Source organism: Falco biarmicus, chromosome 2 (assembly GCF_023638135.1).
Source record: "Falco biarmicus isolate bFalBia1 chromosome 2, bFalBia1.pri, whole genome shotgun sequence".
Taxonomy (NCBI): domain Eukaryota; kingdom Metazoa; phylum Chordata; class Aves; order Falconiformes; family Falconidae; genus Falco; species Falco biarmicus.
In genome coordinates, this window is record NC_079289.1 from 56,551,082 (window position 1) to 56,566,689 (window position 15,608).

Here is a 15,608-nt window from a genome sequence, read left to right on the forward strand (position 1 = left end):
CACTTCTGGCTTGTCTTATCAGAAGAGACAATAACGACTAGTTCAGCTTCATGAAATGAAAAGAGAGAGATGTGATTGCTCTCTGATTTCCAACTTAAATGCTGTTTCCTCTTCTCTGATGTTACATTTCTAAATCCTCTTGATATATTTGCAGTGTTAACCCAAGAACCACTGGATGTAAGTAGAACGAAATCAGGTTTAGTCTGGGAATGAGACTCAGATTCCTAACCATGAGAAGCAATCTTTGCAAGCTCCTTTCAGTGGGAACAATGGCATAAAAAGGGTATTTCAAAATGGGCTAGGATGTTTTATGAAAGGAATACTAGAGTGCTGCTATGTGTGCTGCCAGGGAAGGGTACTCTGATGGCTCTCGGAGCCTCCTTTTGCTAAATAAATCAGCAGATCATGTTTTCTAGGTATCTGAGCATCCTTAGCTCTTACTGCTGTGTATTTTCTTCACTGGCAATGAGGCTGAGCTTACCTACATGTTTAAATATGGAGTTAGATACCTAACTTTTATGTTCTGTGTTTGAAAATTTATGCCTAAATCCTAACACACAGGAAAAACACATACCAGCTCAGAAAGCTCACACATTTTCATATGCTATTTGTGTGCATTTTCTAAAATACTGGGATTAAAACCATGGGTAGCTGCATCATTTCATTATTTTAGGAGCTGTTCAAGATCCAGACGTGGTACCTGTGAACAGAATTAATTTCTTTAGGGACATGTAGTTGCTACACTGTCTTCTCCAATTTCTAGAGACTGTATTGAACAGAGTGTCATTGAAATAAATATTCATGAAGCTGCTCAATAATTCAGGGTGTGCTGATTCAGAGCATTATAGCTCTAGTTAAAAATCACATATTAAAAAACCCCAACAATCTCATAAAAGGCAAGGCACGTTCCCTGTACTCTGCCTAGGGTAGCCAGGGAAGAACAAGGGAGGACAGGTGTGATCTAGTGGGCGTTGGTTTTCGTTTGATGTGTTTTCTGACAGGACTGTACATTTGGTGACAGAAGACTGTGCATCGTCATGCAGAACCCATAGGGTAAGAAGGGACCTCAGGAGGTCTCTGGTCCAACTCCCTGCTCAGAGCAGGGTCACCACTGAGCGTGGATGGGATCGCTCAGGGCTCTGTCTAGTTGAGCCTTCAAAACTTCCAAGGCTGGAGGACCCATAGCTTCTTCGGGAAAAGCTTTCCAACGCTTAGTTATTCTCATAGTAAAAATTGTTTTCCTTTTATCCTGCCCTTTTTCAGTTTATGACCGTTGTCTCTTACTATCCCACCATGCACGTCAGTGAAAAGCCTGGCTCCATCTTCTCATTGATCTCTTATGTACTGGAAGGCTGCTGCTTGGTCCCCACCTAACATCTTGGACTGAAATACTTCATTAAAATCTGCATCTTCACAAATTTATATTCTCCTATGTCAAGAAAAAAAGTCTCAGCACTACCAGTTTCCTTTTGCAGCAATAGGTCCTGAGATCCATTTTCACTAAGGATTTTGAGGGGCATGTGTCAATGTGGTATGTAGAAAATGTGATTATTATTTTAATTTGTTATTTGTCACTTTAAAAAAGTAAAAAAATCACAGGTCCTAAATCCAAAAGCCTATAATGTTTTAAAAGAAAGTTGTCAGCTTGCAGTCCCAGGCCAGTTGTGTTCATTCCCAAAGTATTTAAGAAAAAACAAGTATTTTTTTTTTTCAATATAGAACAGTGCTATTTTCACATAGCTTACCTAGTATCTCCCTCTTCTCATATCCTCACATATATTGAATTTGCCCTAGCTTCACTTCAAGGAAAATTAGACTCTTTAGGAGAAAAATTCCCAATGTTGTACATGCAGCATTTGTGTTGCCACAGATTCACTCTCTTTCTTCTACTCTTCTGGATTACCTTAAATCACTGCCATTAGAAGTTGTCAAGGACTGAGTGATCTCTAAAGACACTCTTTATCATCTGTCATTCTTTAATCAGGTGTGGGACACTAGTCTTCAGACCAACAGCCACGTAAAAAAATAAAATAGCACTGTAAAGCTTTCCTGAGGTTTTCCTGATAGCATGGATACATAATTTAATCAGATCTTTCAGAGGACTTTTTTAAAGAAAAAAGGGCTTGCAATTTCTAAATAGAAAAACAGGGAGTTTTATAATGAATCCTAAAGCAACGGGTTACTGTAAAAGAAGCTGAAGTTGGTGACAGGGAGTATTCCTCCTAACATGCAACAAAATGTGAGGTTTCACATTTCTTCGGTGCCCAAACACCACATTTCTCTTGCCTGTATAACAGACTGTGTCATCACAAGTAACTTCCTGAGCCTTTGCTTTCCAGAACCAGAAATATAAACCCAGCTGTCTGACTCCAAGCCCTCCCACTATCTCACTGATACACTGATATATCAGCAAGGACAACAAAATTATGGCAGACAGTTTTTCTAACTGCTGGTTTGGAGATTTGTGTGAAATAATACGAAACTTACTTAAGAACTTACTTTGGGAATGCTCCAGCTCTAAAAGCATGCTTAGAAAGAGATTTCCTAACCTGACTGGTAGATTTTAAGAAAAAAAAAGTCATGGAACAAAGGTTCTCACTCATTACAAAATGTTACGTGCCTGGTCAGTTTTGGAGGTTGGCATGAAGTTTGCACTCTGTGAATGCGCCCATTCAGGCAGGGAGTCTTTGACTCCAGGCGTGGGATTTACCTTGCAGACGGAGACACCTGTATATAGGTACCTACAATGTAGACATCTGCAAGTTAGCAGGTATCTAAGCTCCCATTGTGGTCAAAGTACACAGTGCATTAGCCTGGAGAGGAGGAGGCTCGGGAGGGACCTCGCTCCCTGCAGCTGCCTGGCAGGAGGCTGTAAGCAGGGGGAGTCGGTCCCTTCTCCCAAGTACAAGTGACAGGACAAGAGGAAACGGCTTCAGGTGGCACCAGTGAAAGTTTAGAGTGGGTAGTAGGAAAAATATCTTCACTGAAAGGGTGGTCAAGCATCGGAGCAGGCTGCCCAGGGAGGTGGTGGAATCACCATCCCTATAAGTGTTTAAAAAACATGTGGATGAGGGGCTTAGAGGCATGGTTTAGTGGTGGGCTTGGCAGTTCTGGGTAAACGGTTGGACCTGATGATCTTAAAGGCCTTTTCCAACCTAAACGATTCTATGATTCTATATAGTGACTATGATACAGCTCATGACAGAGCTGACACCTCCCCATTGCCAGCTGCATCCCTCTCCGGACACACACCACTGCGTGTGCTGGGGAGCTGCCCACTGGCTTCAGAGGTTGCTTCAACATAGAGCTTATATGTAGACCACTGCGTTTAGGTGTCTTACCCTGCAAGTAGTATCCAGTCTTTCTCTGAGCAGACATGTCGTACAGATTTAGCTGCATTGAATGTCACTGGCGTAACGAAAAGGGTAGTTAACCAAGAAAAGCTTGTGGGCAGTTTGGAAATAGGAAACGGTGGCCAGCTTTTTTCTAGTTGGATTCAGAGCCATGAGACAAATTCTCAGAAGAATAAAGAGATATATCTAGAATTTTGTAATTTTGTACCTCAAAGTGCAATGTTGTTGGTTTTTTTTAAAATAACTCTGCTGAAGTCAATGGCAAGTTCTTCTTTAATGTGGAGTGCCTCTAGGACATTACAGCCACTGTTTTAAGCAAGCACAGCGCTCATCATCCCGGTTAAAAACAGCAGAAGTGGTGGGTGCTCAGATCCTCTTGACAAAACAGCCAAGTGTGTTTCCTACATGCTGAATGAGTGATGTATATGGTAAGAGTGGATAAACATTGACTTCTTAATGGTGACTGCTGTTCTTTCAGTTAAAAGCTTGTAAAGAAACCCATAAAAACCTGAGAAGGCAGCTAATAGTATTAAGGTCACACATTTCTAAAGCATGTCTTAGAAACCGATTCCCATCACAGTGGTTCAGCATCCTGTGACAGATGCTAAGCTTCAGAAAACTATGTGCTGTTGCTACATCATCTTGGGCTAGCGAGACTTCATCTGTCTGGCTTGGTGGGTAAGCTGAACGATGCTTCCTGCAGTCAGATGGACATGCTTATAATTTGTGCATTTTCGTAGCTTCTTTGTTACAGTACTGTTTATCTGAGTAAGAAGTATACAGTCAGTTCTTGTTACATTGGGCAGGTTACCTGTAAATTAAGCACAACGTAGATGCAGTGACACTGCACAGTAATGCTGCCAGCCATGAGCTGATACATCTGCGTTACACTAGGGTGACTTTGACCAGTTCAGATCAGCCCAAGAATATTTCTTTGCTTTCTGCCTCCCCACACTGTCCTTGTTGCATGCTGTTATTTGCTCCTTGTTCATATATTGCATTGTCCTTATTTTTGTTTTGTTTACACTCTTCTCTTCACCGTTATCCACACTGATGATACTTTGCCTGAAGAGGGGTTGCTGACTGGTGGTGAACTCCGTTACTGCCTTTGAGAATGTGGGCTTCAGGATAAAACTGGGAAGCATAAGGCTTTTGTTCAAATAATGCAGATCCTTCTTAACCCTTTGTCTTGCCACAACCTCTGTTGTTAGCAGAAGAGTGCTGCCAGGCTGGCTTTTGCTGGGGTTTCAGAACTTTCCTCGGAAGACCCCTCGATTCCAGGATTAAAGCTGCTAACTTCTTGTCTCAACTTGGGTCATAAACTTGATCGGGGCTTTTATTTTCACTGCTACCAGAAAAAGCCAGAATGTGAGTGGTTTTATGATGCACCTGGGTTTTTCAGATGTTTTGGGTTTTCTTTCTTCTTTCTGTTAGCGTCTTCCAGAATATTCTCCAGTGAATCTTTTTCTCCACCTCAAATATTCCTCCGTCTCTGCGTCGGCTGCTGTGAGTGTGCTGTTCTCCTTTTATGAAGCTCATCAGTCTGCACGTAAGGTCCTGCCTCATGCTTTCAAAGATGAGGGAATAGCTTTTTTTTTTCTCCTCTCTGAGCCTCTGAGTGCTGCTTGAGCTCTCCTTGTGCCGGCTGTTCCACATGAGAGCGGCAATGACAGAGAAGATGCCATTCATCCTTCTTCCCCAGGAGGCCCTACAGGATGTTTTTGTTCTCGATGTGCGGTGATCCTTCACGTATTTAGTAAATCTCCTTCAGCTGGGACGTCTGTTCCATGGTGATAGAAGAGGCAAAATGCCCTGGTTTGGGATCACCTCCACTAACAGCAGAGTCTGCTCCTCTGAAATTAATTTCTAAACCAGAGCAATACTATTGAAGGATTAATGTAAGATTAGAGTATTTATATTAAAATACATTATAATGTGAAAGAAATATATGTTCTTAGGTTATAACTAGAAGCTCATTTTAGCTGTTCTGTTAAAGGTTTTCTTTGCCTAATGCTAGTGAAGAGACTGCATTCCACACGAGTGGGACTAGAGCCTTCTGAATTCCTAAGTGCTTTTGAATTCTAGTGTAAACAGTAGTGTGCAGCCCATGCTTCACACCACTGCTTGTTGAGGCCCTTGCGTGGATCATTAGGCCCTTGCCCTGACCATCACGTTGCTTAGCATCTGTCTAAAAAATCAGCTATCCCATAGTGGCAACTTTGATAACCCATTAATTTCAGTGCTTCAAGCTCCAAAGGAGATCGTTTAATCTGGGGAAGTTGTATGAAATTTCCTCTCAGGAGGAGGTAACATCGTGACTAGTGGGCTGCTGTCGTTTGAAATGTAACCTAAACTGTTTGTACATGTCTATGTGTTTATATAGACAGCCACAAGATATATTGGCAAATACATACTATATGTTTACTATGATTTTTCTTCCATTGACAACTGCAGCTTATGGCCAGATTCTGATGTAATTTTTTACACACACATACATGCACACGCTAATATAGCTATAGATACAGATGATACAGTTATACATACACGTACAGATATAATTTGTACGGGATTTAATTAATTTGGAATGTTTTGTTTAAACATCTTCTCATTGACGTGCCAGCATATTCTGCTTGGCTAGCCTTTAAGCACTGAGGCTGTGACAGCAGTTTGAGTAATCAACGATGGGAGTCCTTTGAAATGGAGCCAATAAGTTTGTGATGAGTTTGCTTTGTCAAACAGGGTTACAGAAGTTATCGCTTAGTTCTTGGCTGAGATTTCCCACAGTGGGTAGCTGCAGAGCTTAACATAGCCGTGTAAGCACGAGCATGGGTGATGCAAGGGGGTCATTGACACCGACAAGAACAAATGCATTCAGAGTGGCTCAGGCATGTTCAGTATGTAGCTGACTTGGTGTTCTTTTACTGAACAGTGAAGAAAGAAGAGACTGAAGGCCATCCCCAGTTTCATGTTTTTATGAACTGTTTCTTGTCTTCATTATGAGCTGACTCCTCAGCCGTTCCTAGCGTGATTGAACGCTGTGTATTAGGCACTGAGAGCTCTGCAATGCTGCTATATTTAATCCATAAATGTCAACATTTGAAAATTTCCTAAGATAATTTTTATAATATTCCAACTGAAACAAGTGTGCGTGACCTATGCATTTTTTATGTATATCATTATTCTAGAGACATGGCATCCTTTTCCCTGAAAGAAAAATTTGTGCCATGACTTCTCTGCAGCGTACCCCAGTCTTCTGTGTAGCATGGTAACAGTGTCATCTGGACAGTGCCCAGGATCAGATGGAAGAAATCTCGAGGTCTTCTGACCTCAGATAGGTTAAAAGGGTAACGGAGAGTCATGAACAGAAGGTTACACAGAAGGTTGGAAACTGAATGGGGTGGGCATGGCTGCACTCAGTTATTAGTGCCTCGGTAACTACGTTTGTGTCAGGCTGCTGTTAAAGGATGTCTGCCAAATGAGGAAGCATTCTATTGATAACACAAGAAGGCAACACTCTGAAAGTTGCACAGCCAAGAAGCAAATTAATCAGGATAGTGAAAACAGATGCAGAAGTCAAGTAGTCGTCACAAGGAGGAACAGCAACAGACGTGAAAATTTCTTGCCCAGTCTGTGTAAGGGAAGCTGAGGATGTTATACTAAGATGCGCTGCTCTCATTTCCCTGCATTTGCTTCATACTGCTGTTTATTGCACATTTACATATCCAGGGATGAAATGGAAATGATTGATGCAAAGGAGGTATTTCTGTTAATTGTTGCTGCTCTGAGTCATGCCTGATGGACTGCTAGAGATGGGTGAAGAAAGACAGAACTATTATTAGAGGTGTAAATAATTGTCAAGAGCAACTTTTAAACCCATCTGTTACAACATACCAACATCCAAAATTTTATGATGAGGGGAGGGACAGCAATACAAGGACTAAGCCAACACCTCATCTCTGTCGATGTAGATGTTGGCAACTGCCTCTGAATTTTTGTCCATGTTTTTTCATTTCTTCTTCCTTGGAGCTTCAATCATTTTCTTTGACAACCCTACCAGTTCCTGCTGGATGTTGCAACAACAGTGTCTTATACTGAGAGCTAATGGGTGTTGGAGAGTTGGGCTGCTTTATCTGCACGCTAGTGAAATGCGTCCTCTTTTTGTCATTCTAGTTGGAAAGCAACTCTTAATGTGCTCTCTCATACATGCAGGATAGAGCCAAGATGAGGTGAACATCCAATCTGAGAAGGGAAAGCTGTGCCTGAAGTACTTAAAGACTGTGCTTTTTGTATTGGAACTATAATGCACAGCACACAGGATGATTTCTGGTACTTCCTACTCTGCAGGAGTAAAAGAGGGATTTTCAAAATATCTGTCGGTGAATAGCTGTGTGTTCCTTGGGTTTGCTGTTCATGTGGGCTGTGTAAGTAACCAAAGTGGTACAGTCTGGTCATGTGTGAGCAGAAGCCAGAAAACCCAAGAGGTAAATGGTTTTGGAAATATCATCCTGCAGAGTATCAACTGATGCTAGCACAAATCGTGGCTTCCAATGCAAGTGATTGATAGTGAAACTATATCCATGGCACTCCCTAGTTTATATCCTTCCAGCTGTAACCCTTCTGCTGTGAATTAATTCTTGAAACAGGTGTTTCCATTAGATTGTAGTTCAAGAAATGACCCTGCAGCAGAACATAGTCCATAGTTTGGCCTCATAACCTCATTCCAGAAAATATATTATAGATGCTGTAGGTGGAGAACTCAGAATGAAGGAGGACAAAGCATTCAGCCCTGTTTCTTTTTGCTTTGTCTGCACTGGGGAATATATCTGCATTTTCAGGAATATGTGGGGAAATGCCTTTTTTTATGACAAACATGGGGTTTGTGGAGAACTTAAGCGGACTCTTTAGTGGCAGAAAATGGGTGATATCTGAAAATTGTTTTGGAGATTGTTAAAAATGTTGAGATTTTTCGTTTAACTGGAGTTAGCTCGTGTATGAGATGGTCCTCACAAAGCGTTGGTTTGTTTACAGGGTAATTTGTCTTCAGCAAGCTTGCATTCTGCTTACTTGCTTCATACTTCTCTAGGCTCAAGAAAGTACTGAGATCAAGCTTTTCTTAAGAAATCTTAGGGCTCATGATTTATTAATGCATTGTTTGCAGTCAGATGAGTCATGCAGACTCATGGGTCTATTTTTGTACCAGACTGTGTGTTAATTTTAGTCATGAATCTTCTGCTGGTTATTCTAGTTGGCAGAAATCGTATTTTGGTTTTGCTTTGTCTTTATGATATCCCCCTGTAATTCAGGTGAGTTGTTATTGAATAAAACATTTCTCAGTAAAAAACCTCAATCTGTGAAAGCCTGCTTGAAGCATACTCAATTGCAGTCCATTTCAGATTGCCATAAATAGATGTACAAACTGAATTCAATAGCTAAAAGGTGAACTGACAAAGTGAGTTCTGCCATTATTTGCTCTGTTTCAAATCAATATTTCTTGGTGTCTCTTGTGTTCGTGACAGATGAGGCTGAATAATGATAATCTTTATATCAACAAATGCTTTTGTACTACACGATTATAACTAATTTCAATCAAGCACTTGTCTAAAATTAAGTCATATGAATGGATTTTGGATGTCTCATTATCTTCACTCCAACCCATTTAATAATAGGGTTCTTCTTACATAGGTGGTTCATGCCAGTGTTCCACATGGCATTATTTTTAGCACTTGCAGCATCCACATGAAATTGCTCATGCTTCTCTTATACATTTTGACCAAATGCTGTATGGATTATCATCTTATGCACCTATGTCTCAGTCCAGAAGAGAAGCTGCAAGATTATATACATCTCTTTACCCATTGTTTCTGATATTACTGAGGGCTGGCGTTTCAAAGCAGAGGGGAGTACACTCCAGTTAATTGGCTTCTACATAAAATAACTACCACTGAACAGTTGCCAGGTCAAAGTAATTCTGTTTCTCTGATAGCTGATTATTTCCTTTCATATCTGTGTCTTTTCCCCAGTTTACCTTGTATTTCATTCACAGTACTTATGAAGCTTAAAGCTTTTTACTGTCTCAGAAGTAGTCACTTGAAGCGCCTACATTACATTGGAAAAAGTGAAGGGGGTGGTGGCAGTGGCTGGTAATCTTTTTACTGGAGAACAAAAAAGTGAAACCCACTGAATCTTAAAACTGTGTTTAATGATATATTTCAGGAACTTCTATTACATCACGATGCTGAGGGATCCGGTGTCACGGTACTTGAGTGAATGGAAGCATGTCCAGAGGGGTGCGACGTGGAAAACTTCCCTTCATATGTGTGATGGAAGAAGCCCAACACCAGACGAGCTGCCTACCTGTTACGAAGGAGACGACTGGTCGGGAGTCAGTTTACAGGAATTCATGGATTGTAGCTACAACTTGGCCAACAACCGCCAGGTGCGCATGCTGGCAGACCTCAGCCTGGTGGGATGCTACAACCTGACTTTTATGAACGAGAGTGAAAGAAATATGATTCTTCTCCAAAGCGCCAAGAACAATCTGAAAAATATGGCCTTCTTTGGGCTCACAGAATTTCAGAGGAAAACACAGTATCTCTTTGAGAGGACATTCAACCTGAAGTTCATTTCTCCATTCACCCAGTTCAACGTTACACGGGCCTCCAATGTCGACATTGGTGAGGACGTGCGGCAGCGGATAGAGGAGCTGAATTTCTTGGACGTGCAGCTGTACGAATATGCGAAGGACCTGTTCCTGCAGCGCTTCCAGTACTCCAAGCAAGAAGAACATCAGAAGAACCGGCTAAAGAGGCGCGAGGAGCGGCGGCTGCTGCGGGAGCAGAGAGCTCACCAGTGGCCAAGAGAAGAGGCAGTAGAAGTAGCCGTTACTGAAGACTATAATAGTCAGGTTGCAAGGTGGTGATGCTCCTCCATCTTTACAAACTGGTGAGAGGATCAGTGAGTTTGTGCAACATGGCTACCTGGGAATTAGCCATGGAAGGCCTACCACTTTAGTAAATGAGATCACGCCTGACAACTACCCCTCCTTGTCTCAGTTTTTCTTGTTTTCTGCCAGTGAGGAGAATGTATTTTTTTCTCAACAGGCATTGATTAGTGTTATTAAATGGCAGCAGAATACATTCCTGTCCAAAAAGACTTCCTTCAAAGCCCTAAGCTATGAGAATGTGTTGAAGAGAGAGCTATATCCTTTGCGTTGACAGATACAATCTGAGCTACCAAAACTTGCACAGACATGAATGAAAAATTGGGAAAAAATAACTAGTTTGGTTGCTCTGTGACATGAGAGCTGGTTTATTTCATACTGTCCTTTGCAACTGTAGTGTGTAGCTTTCTAGTGAATGAAATGGAGGAAAGCACATTGCCCTTCCAACTTCTACATGCTGTGTTTTAATTAAGGGAAGAATTTTCTGAGTTGATCGAAAAAAGACCTAGGAAGTGTGGGATTGGGGCATGGCTTGTTCTGTTCTGTTAGCCAGTAATCAGAGATGATTTGTACGTGAAGTGCTGGAAGGGTTAGCTGATTTCTCCACAGATGCTGAGAGCACCGCACCCAGCCAGATAGCAGCCGTCTTTCTGAGTGTGTGTGTGTGGCAAAGGGAAAGCCTTGAGAAATGAGGTTCGTGCGGCAGCTGGGCACCCGTCGCAGAGATTATCGCGTTGCAGGCAATGAAGTCAGCCTTCACATTCACAAAAGGTGAAGAGGGGCTAAGCAAACTACAGGGAAGAGGAAAGAGAGAGCAGGGAAAGCTTAAATATTAGTGTGACATTTTCCAGATTTGCTGTAAAAGCCTGGAGATATATTGTCTGTGAAGGTAGGCAGGTCTATGATACTGTCTGTTAAAATACATTGATGCCGAGTGAATACAATTTAAATTGGTTTTCTCTCTAACTACAGTAGTGGCTAGAAAAAAGACAGCTTTCATTTTTATAGGATACATAATGGATATGTGGAAAGTCTTGGTATTTATTACTCTGTATAAAGATTCTTTGTAAATTTATTGTTTTGATGATGAGAGATCTGTATCTGGTTTTCTTCCCTGTCTAGAAAAGGATTCAATGGGTTCTTCCTCCACACGTTACATTCTTGTGATGAAACTGCATCTATTTATTCCAAGATTTTATGTTGTTCCATTCGTAATAGTGAAATTTTAAAAAGAAGGTCCTGTGCACCACAGATTTTTGAGTTTTTTTCCTTCTTTTTCTGGCATAAATGTAAAGCATTAGGAGGAAATTTCTCTAAGTGCCTCACCATGGCTGCTAAATCAAAATGCTGAAAGTATATTATTGCATGCATGAATGGCTTTTACCTTACAGATTTGCTAATTAGAAATACCAGAGTACCTGATGTGGATGCACATTTCTCATTTATTTTCAAAAGTCAAGCTTTTTATCTGGTTGGTAAAAAAAAAGTAATGTGTTACAGAAAAAAGAGGCTGAATTTCAAAATTTGTCCCTTCATTTCCAAGTCTTATTTTTTAAGTGCATGCGTTGTCTTCTTTTCCTCTGACAATGCTGTTGCTACTTATCTATGCACAATATCAAAAATACAATCTATCGATCCTGTTGAGAGTTAATACATACAATAATACATTAAAAATGGAATATCATAATGGCTATTAAGAAGTGAAGAGGGCTACCGGGATGATGCCTCATTCTCAATGTAGTTTTTTAGCAATATGTTGCTTTACCCCTGATTGTCAATGTGCTGCTTTTGGGGTGAGTAGCAGTGGGTTTTGGTCCCTAATGTCTGTTCCACTGGTGCATCATGTGCATCTCCTCCCACCTCCACATTCAGAAGGGAGAATGCAGGACCACAGATTGTTATTCTTCTGCCTGAGCATGGGATAACTGCCTTAGAGAAGAGTGAGGAGCTCTCTAGACCCTGGACGGTACTGCTTGGATCTCCATCGCCTGGAAGAGGCACTTAGACACCTCGCTCACACATGGACACCTACCTTCAGAGATTTAAATTGAAATGTTTCTAGTCTAGGATGGAAGCTCTCTCTGGATGTCCTGGCTGCAGGACAGCAAGGCCATGAAGAGCTAAGCCTGATCAGTATTATTGCACCTTTAGCGCGGTGCAGGTAATTTGTAGTGAGCTGACATCTTACCCTCTGGCACAAGGGCTTCAGGCTGGGCTGGCCCTGGCCCTGCGGAGGGAAGGATCTTTCTGGCTGGTGATGCAGGGACAATAGGACCTGCCACATCTCCCCAATCCTGGGTCCATTGCTACGTCTTGCTGCAGACCCCACAGCAAGAGTGGGGAAGGATGCCTTTGGCACCTGATACTCTGTGCCCAGAATTTGCAGGTGTGCCCCTTGTTTCCATGAGCACAGGGGGCTAGGGGTGCCTGGGGGACACCAAAGGACCCCACAACAGAGGCAGAGGCAGGGTGGGCAGTGGTGTGGGACATGCATGAGAGGCAGGTCTGGCAGACAGGTTGCGGGGGCTTGGCAGGAGGCAAGGCTGGGCAGGAGAGAAGCCAGCCACACGGGAGGAAAGATGCAAGGCCAAATTCACATTAAGGAGGAAGGTAAGCAAAGGACTAGAATCAGTCCCAGCCCATCTTTTGTTTTAAAGCATCCCTTCTTTTTCTTCCTAAGCACAAAAGTAGGATCCCTTTTCTTGTGTCCCTGCCTCTTTCCCCAGCGGGCCACCTCTCTGTACTGCTCACGGCAATGAGGGCCTCGTTTTTTCATGGAGAAAATGCAGTATTAGCTTTTCAGGGAAGAGGAGACAGAGCTCAGAAATGGTCCCCGGGAGCCTCACCAGTGACTCAGTTTCAGCTGTCTAAGCACACCAGCCATTTTCCAGACTATTCCTTCTGCCCGACACAAAACAAAGCCTAATGAGGAAAATCAAAGCGGTCTATGGGCAGTTTACATTTGCTTTAATAGTTTGGCAATACCTTAATATAATGCCTAACCTTTTCATCAGTCATTTCCCAGGAGACAACATTAGGGTCCTGAAGAGCTGTTAATGTGCTGTGCCATCTATGTTAATGGGATTTGCCTTAACACTTGGGATTTAGTTAAAATTTAAGTTGTTTGGTTGGGTTTATTTCCCTGGAGCCTGTGTAGTGGTAGCCCTGGTTGTGCAGTAGCTGAGGCAGGGGGGCAGCCAGCAGCTGAGAGCTTGCCCAGAGTCCCTGGGACTGGGGGACCTGGTACCAACAATACTGTTTTTCTTCGCAGAATTTCCTGACACACGACAAATAAAGCAGTTTGGAAATATTTTCAGGCTGATTTCTAAGACACAGGCTTGCAGCTTTTTTCCTCTTGGGCATTCCACCTGAAATAATGTAACGCAAAAGCAAAATAAAGGCCCTGGATCATATCTCTGTTATTCCAAGTTTTCATTGCTCTGACAGCACAGACTTGCACTGGCTCATATAAGATCGGAGCGCGGCATGTTTCTTTCAAAACCTTCATAAGCAACAATGCTATAGGATTTCTGTCCATCTTCCTGGCATTATTTTGTTGCTTAAACAAGGCAATTTGGCTTCTGCTACTGTGGTGCTGAAACAAATCTCATTCTTTTGTAATGGAGATGTACTTGCTAATCTCTCCCATCACCTCCTCGGCACTGGCTGCCTTTTCCAGCTATAATTCACTGTAGGCTTGGAGCAGACAGAGAAACATGCTGTGTCGTTAAAACTTGTTCCCAGTAATCTGATGTCTACTTCAAGAACTCGGCCTGTTGCCTATGGGCCGTGCTTTATTAAGGAATGAAAATTTGTCCTCTCTTCCCCACTCATCATTGCTAACAATAAAAAGCTTTTTCACTATGGGGAAAGAAAAGAAAACACCTTTTCTGATGCGGGGTATTCTTCACTGCGGTTGTGTTAATAGTGAGGCTGCAATAGCCCTGCTAGGCATTCTACCCAATATGCGGTAGTTATTTGCAGTTCACTAAAAACAGATGTATAGAACAAAAAAGTGATGGAGGTCAGATCCAGGGCCAAACTTCCTAACTGCAGCATATCCGCTCAACCAAACCAAACGGCAGGTCACATCACCTTTACATCTGGAGATGTTTCAGATTTGATGTCCACTGCTAAACCAGGAGTTTTTTCAAGCTGGCCTTCTCGTTAACACATGCTTTATTCTGCAGTAGTGGGTTCTTGTTTCCCACCTGCAGTCTTCTACCAGTTACAAGCACTGATGTTATAAAACTTATCTTACTGGCACTTTTTTTCCCCTCTGTTGCTGTTCCCTTGATATATGTAGAATTATTCTTTTTCAGTCTGGGATAAGGAATATCTTGTTTCCAGGCTGGTGGAGACTACCCCATACGAGACGAACAATCACAATAAAATCGCTCTGCTGGAGCAGATTGCTGTATCCTCCCTACATGTGGCAAAAGCATACTCGGAAAAGGTACCCAGTTTCCAATGAAACACTTCTTTCAGTCTGGTTCTTGTAATACTTTCTTTGTTGATACTTTGTGGAGGGTGATGAGTTTCATAGCCTACAATGTCCTTGGCTTTCTTCTTGACCATATCACTAGCTCTGTGATTTCAAATAAATGTTGGAAGTGAGAAAAAAAAAATCAAGAGTGCCCATCAGTTGCTATATTTAAGATGAAGGGGTAAATCAATAGGCTGTAAATTACTTTCTTATTTAGGAATTTTCCTTCTGTTTATGTGCAATAATGTGTGTGAACTCTGCTACTAAGAGATTGTATTGTGAGTAACCATATCTACTTTTATTCCTATTTACAAGATAGTTTGTAGATATAGGGATTTTCATTGATGTAAAGCACAATTTAATGAATTATTTAATGTGTTTAACCATTGTGATGTCAAAAGCAATTGTTTTCATATATTTATTTATTGGTGGTTTTCTGTAAAATGATGCTCATTAAGAAATCTGTTAAAAATGAAGAAATTTTGTTGAGTATTGTTGGGTCCATATTTATGAGAAACAAATAAACATTGTTCGCGTTTTTGAAACACTAAAGATTCCATCTTATCTACATAGCCATAAAATGACTAAAAACGCCCCTGTCAGGCCAGTTTCAAGCATTAGTAGAGGTCTGACATAACCATAATTACATTTTATTAACAAAATGTACATGGTGGAAAAAGCATGTTGATATAACTTACTGTTTAGTCATGTTGGGCCCAATACCAAATCTTCTGATTCCAATTGATTTTGCTGGGCTTGATCTCAGATTGAATTAAGACGGGAGAGTCGAGACTTGAACAGTCACCAGCACTAACTGAAGTGACCTTGG

General features: G+C 41.7%; 1 protein-coding gene across 1 annotated transcript in view; it reads left to right on the forward strand.

Moving 5' to 3' along the window:
* The window catches only part of HS6ST3 (heparan sulfate 6-O-sulfotransferase 3), a 307,278-nt gene extending 291,947 nt beyond the window's left edge, over positions 1-15,331 (forward strand). Inside the window, exon 2 of the mRNA XM_056329299.1 lies at positions 9,567-15,331. Coding sequence (XP_056185274.1) covers positions 9,567-10,272 — 706 coding nt within the window. The 3' untranslated portion in view covers positions 10,273-15,331. The remainder of the gene's footprint in view (positions 1-9,566) is intronic.
* Positions 15,332-15,608: the final 277 nt, after the last annotated feature.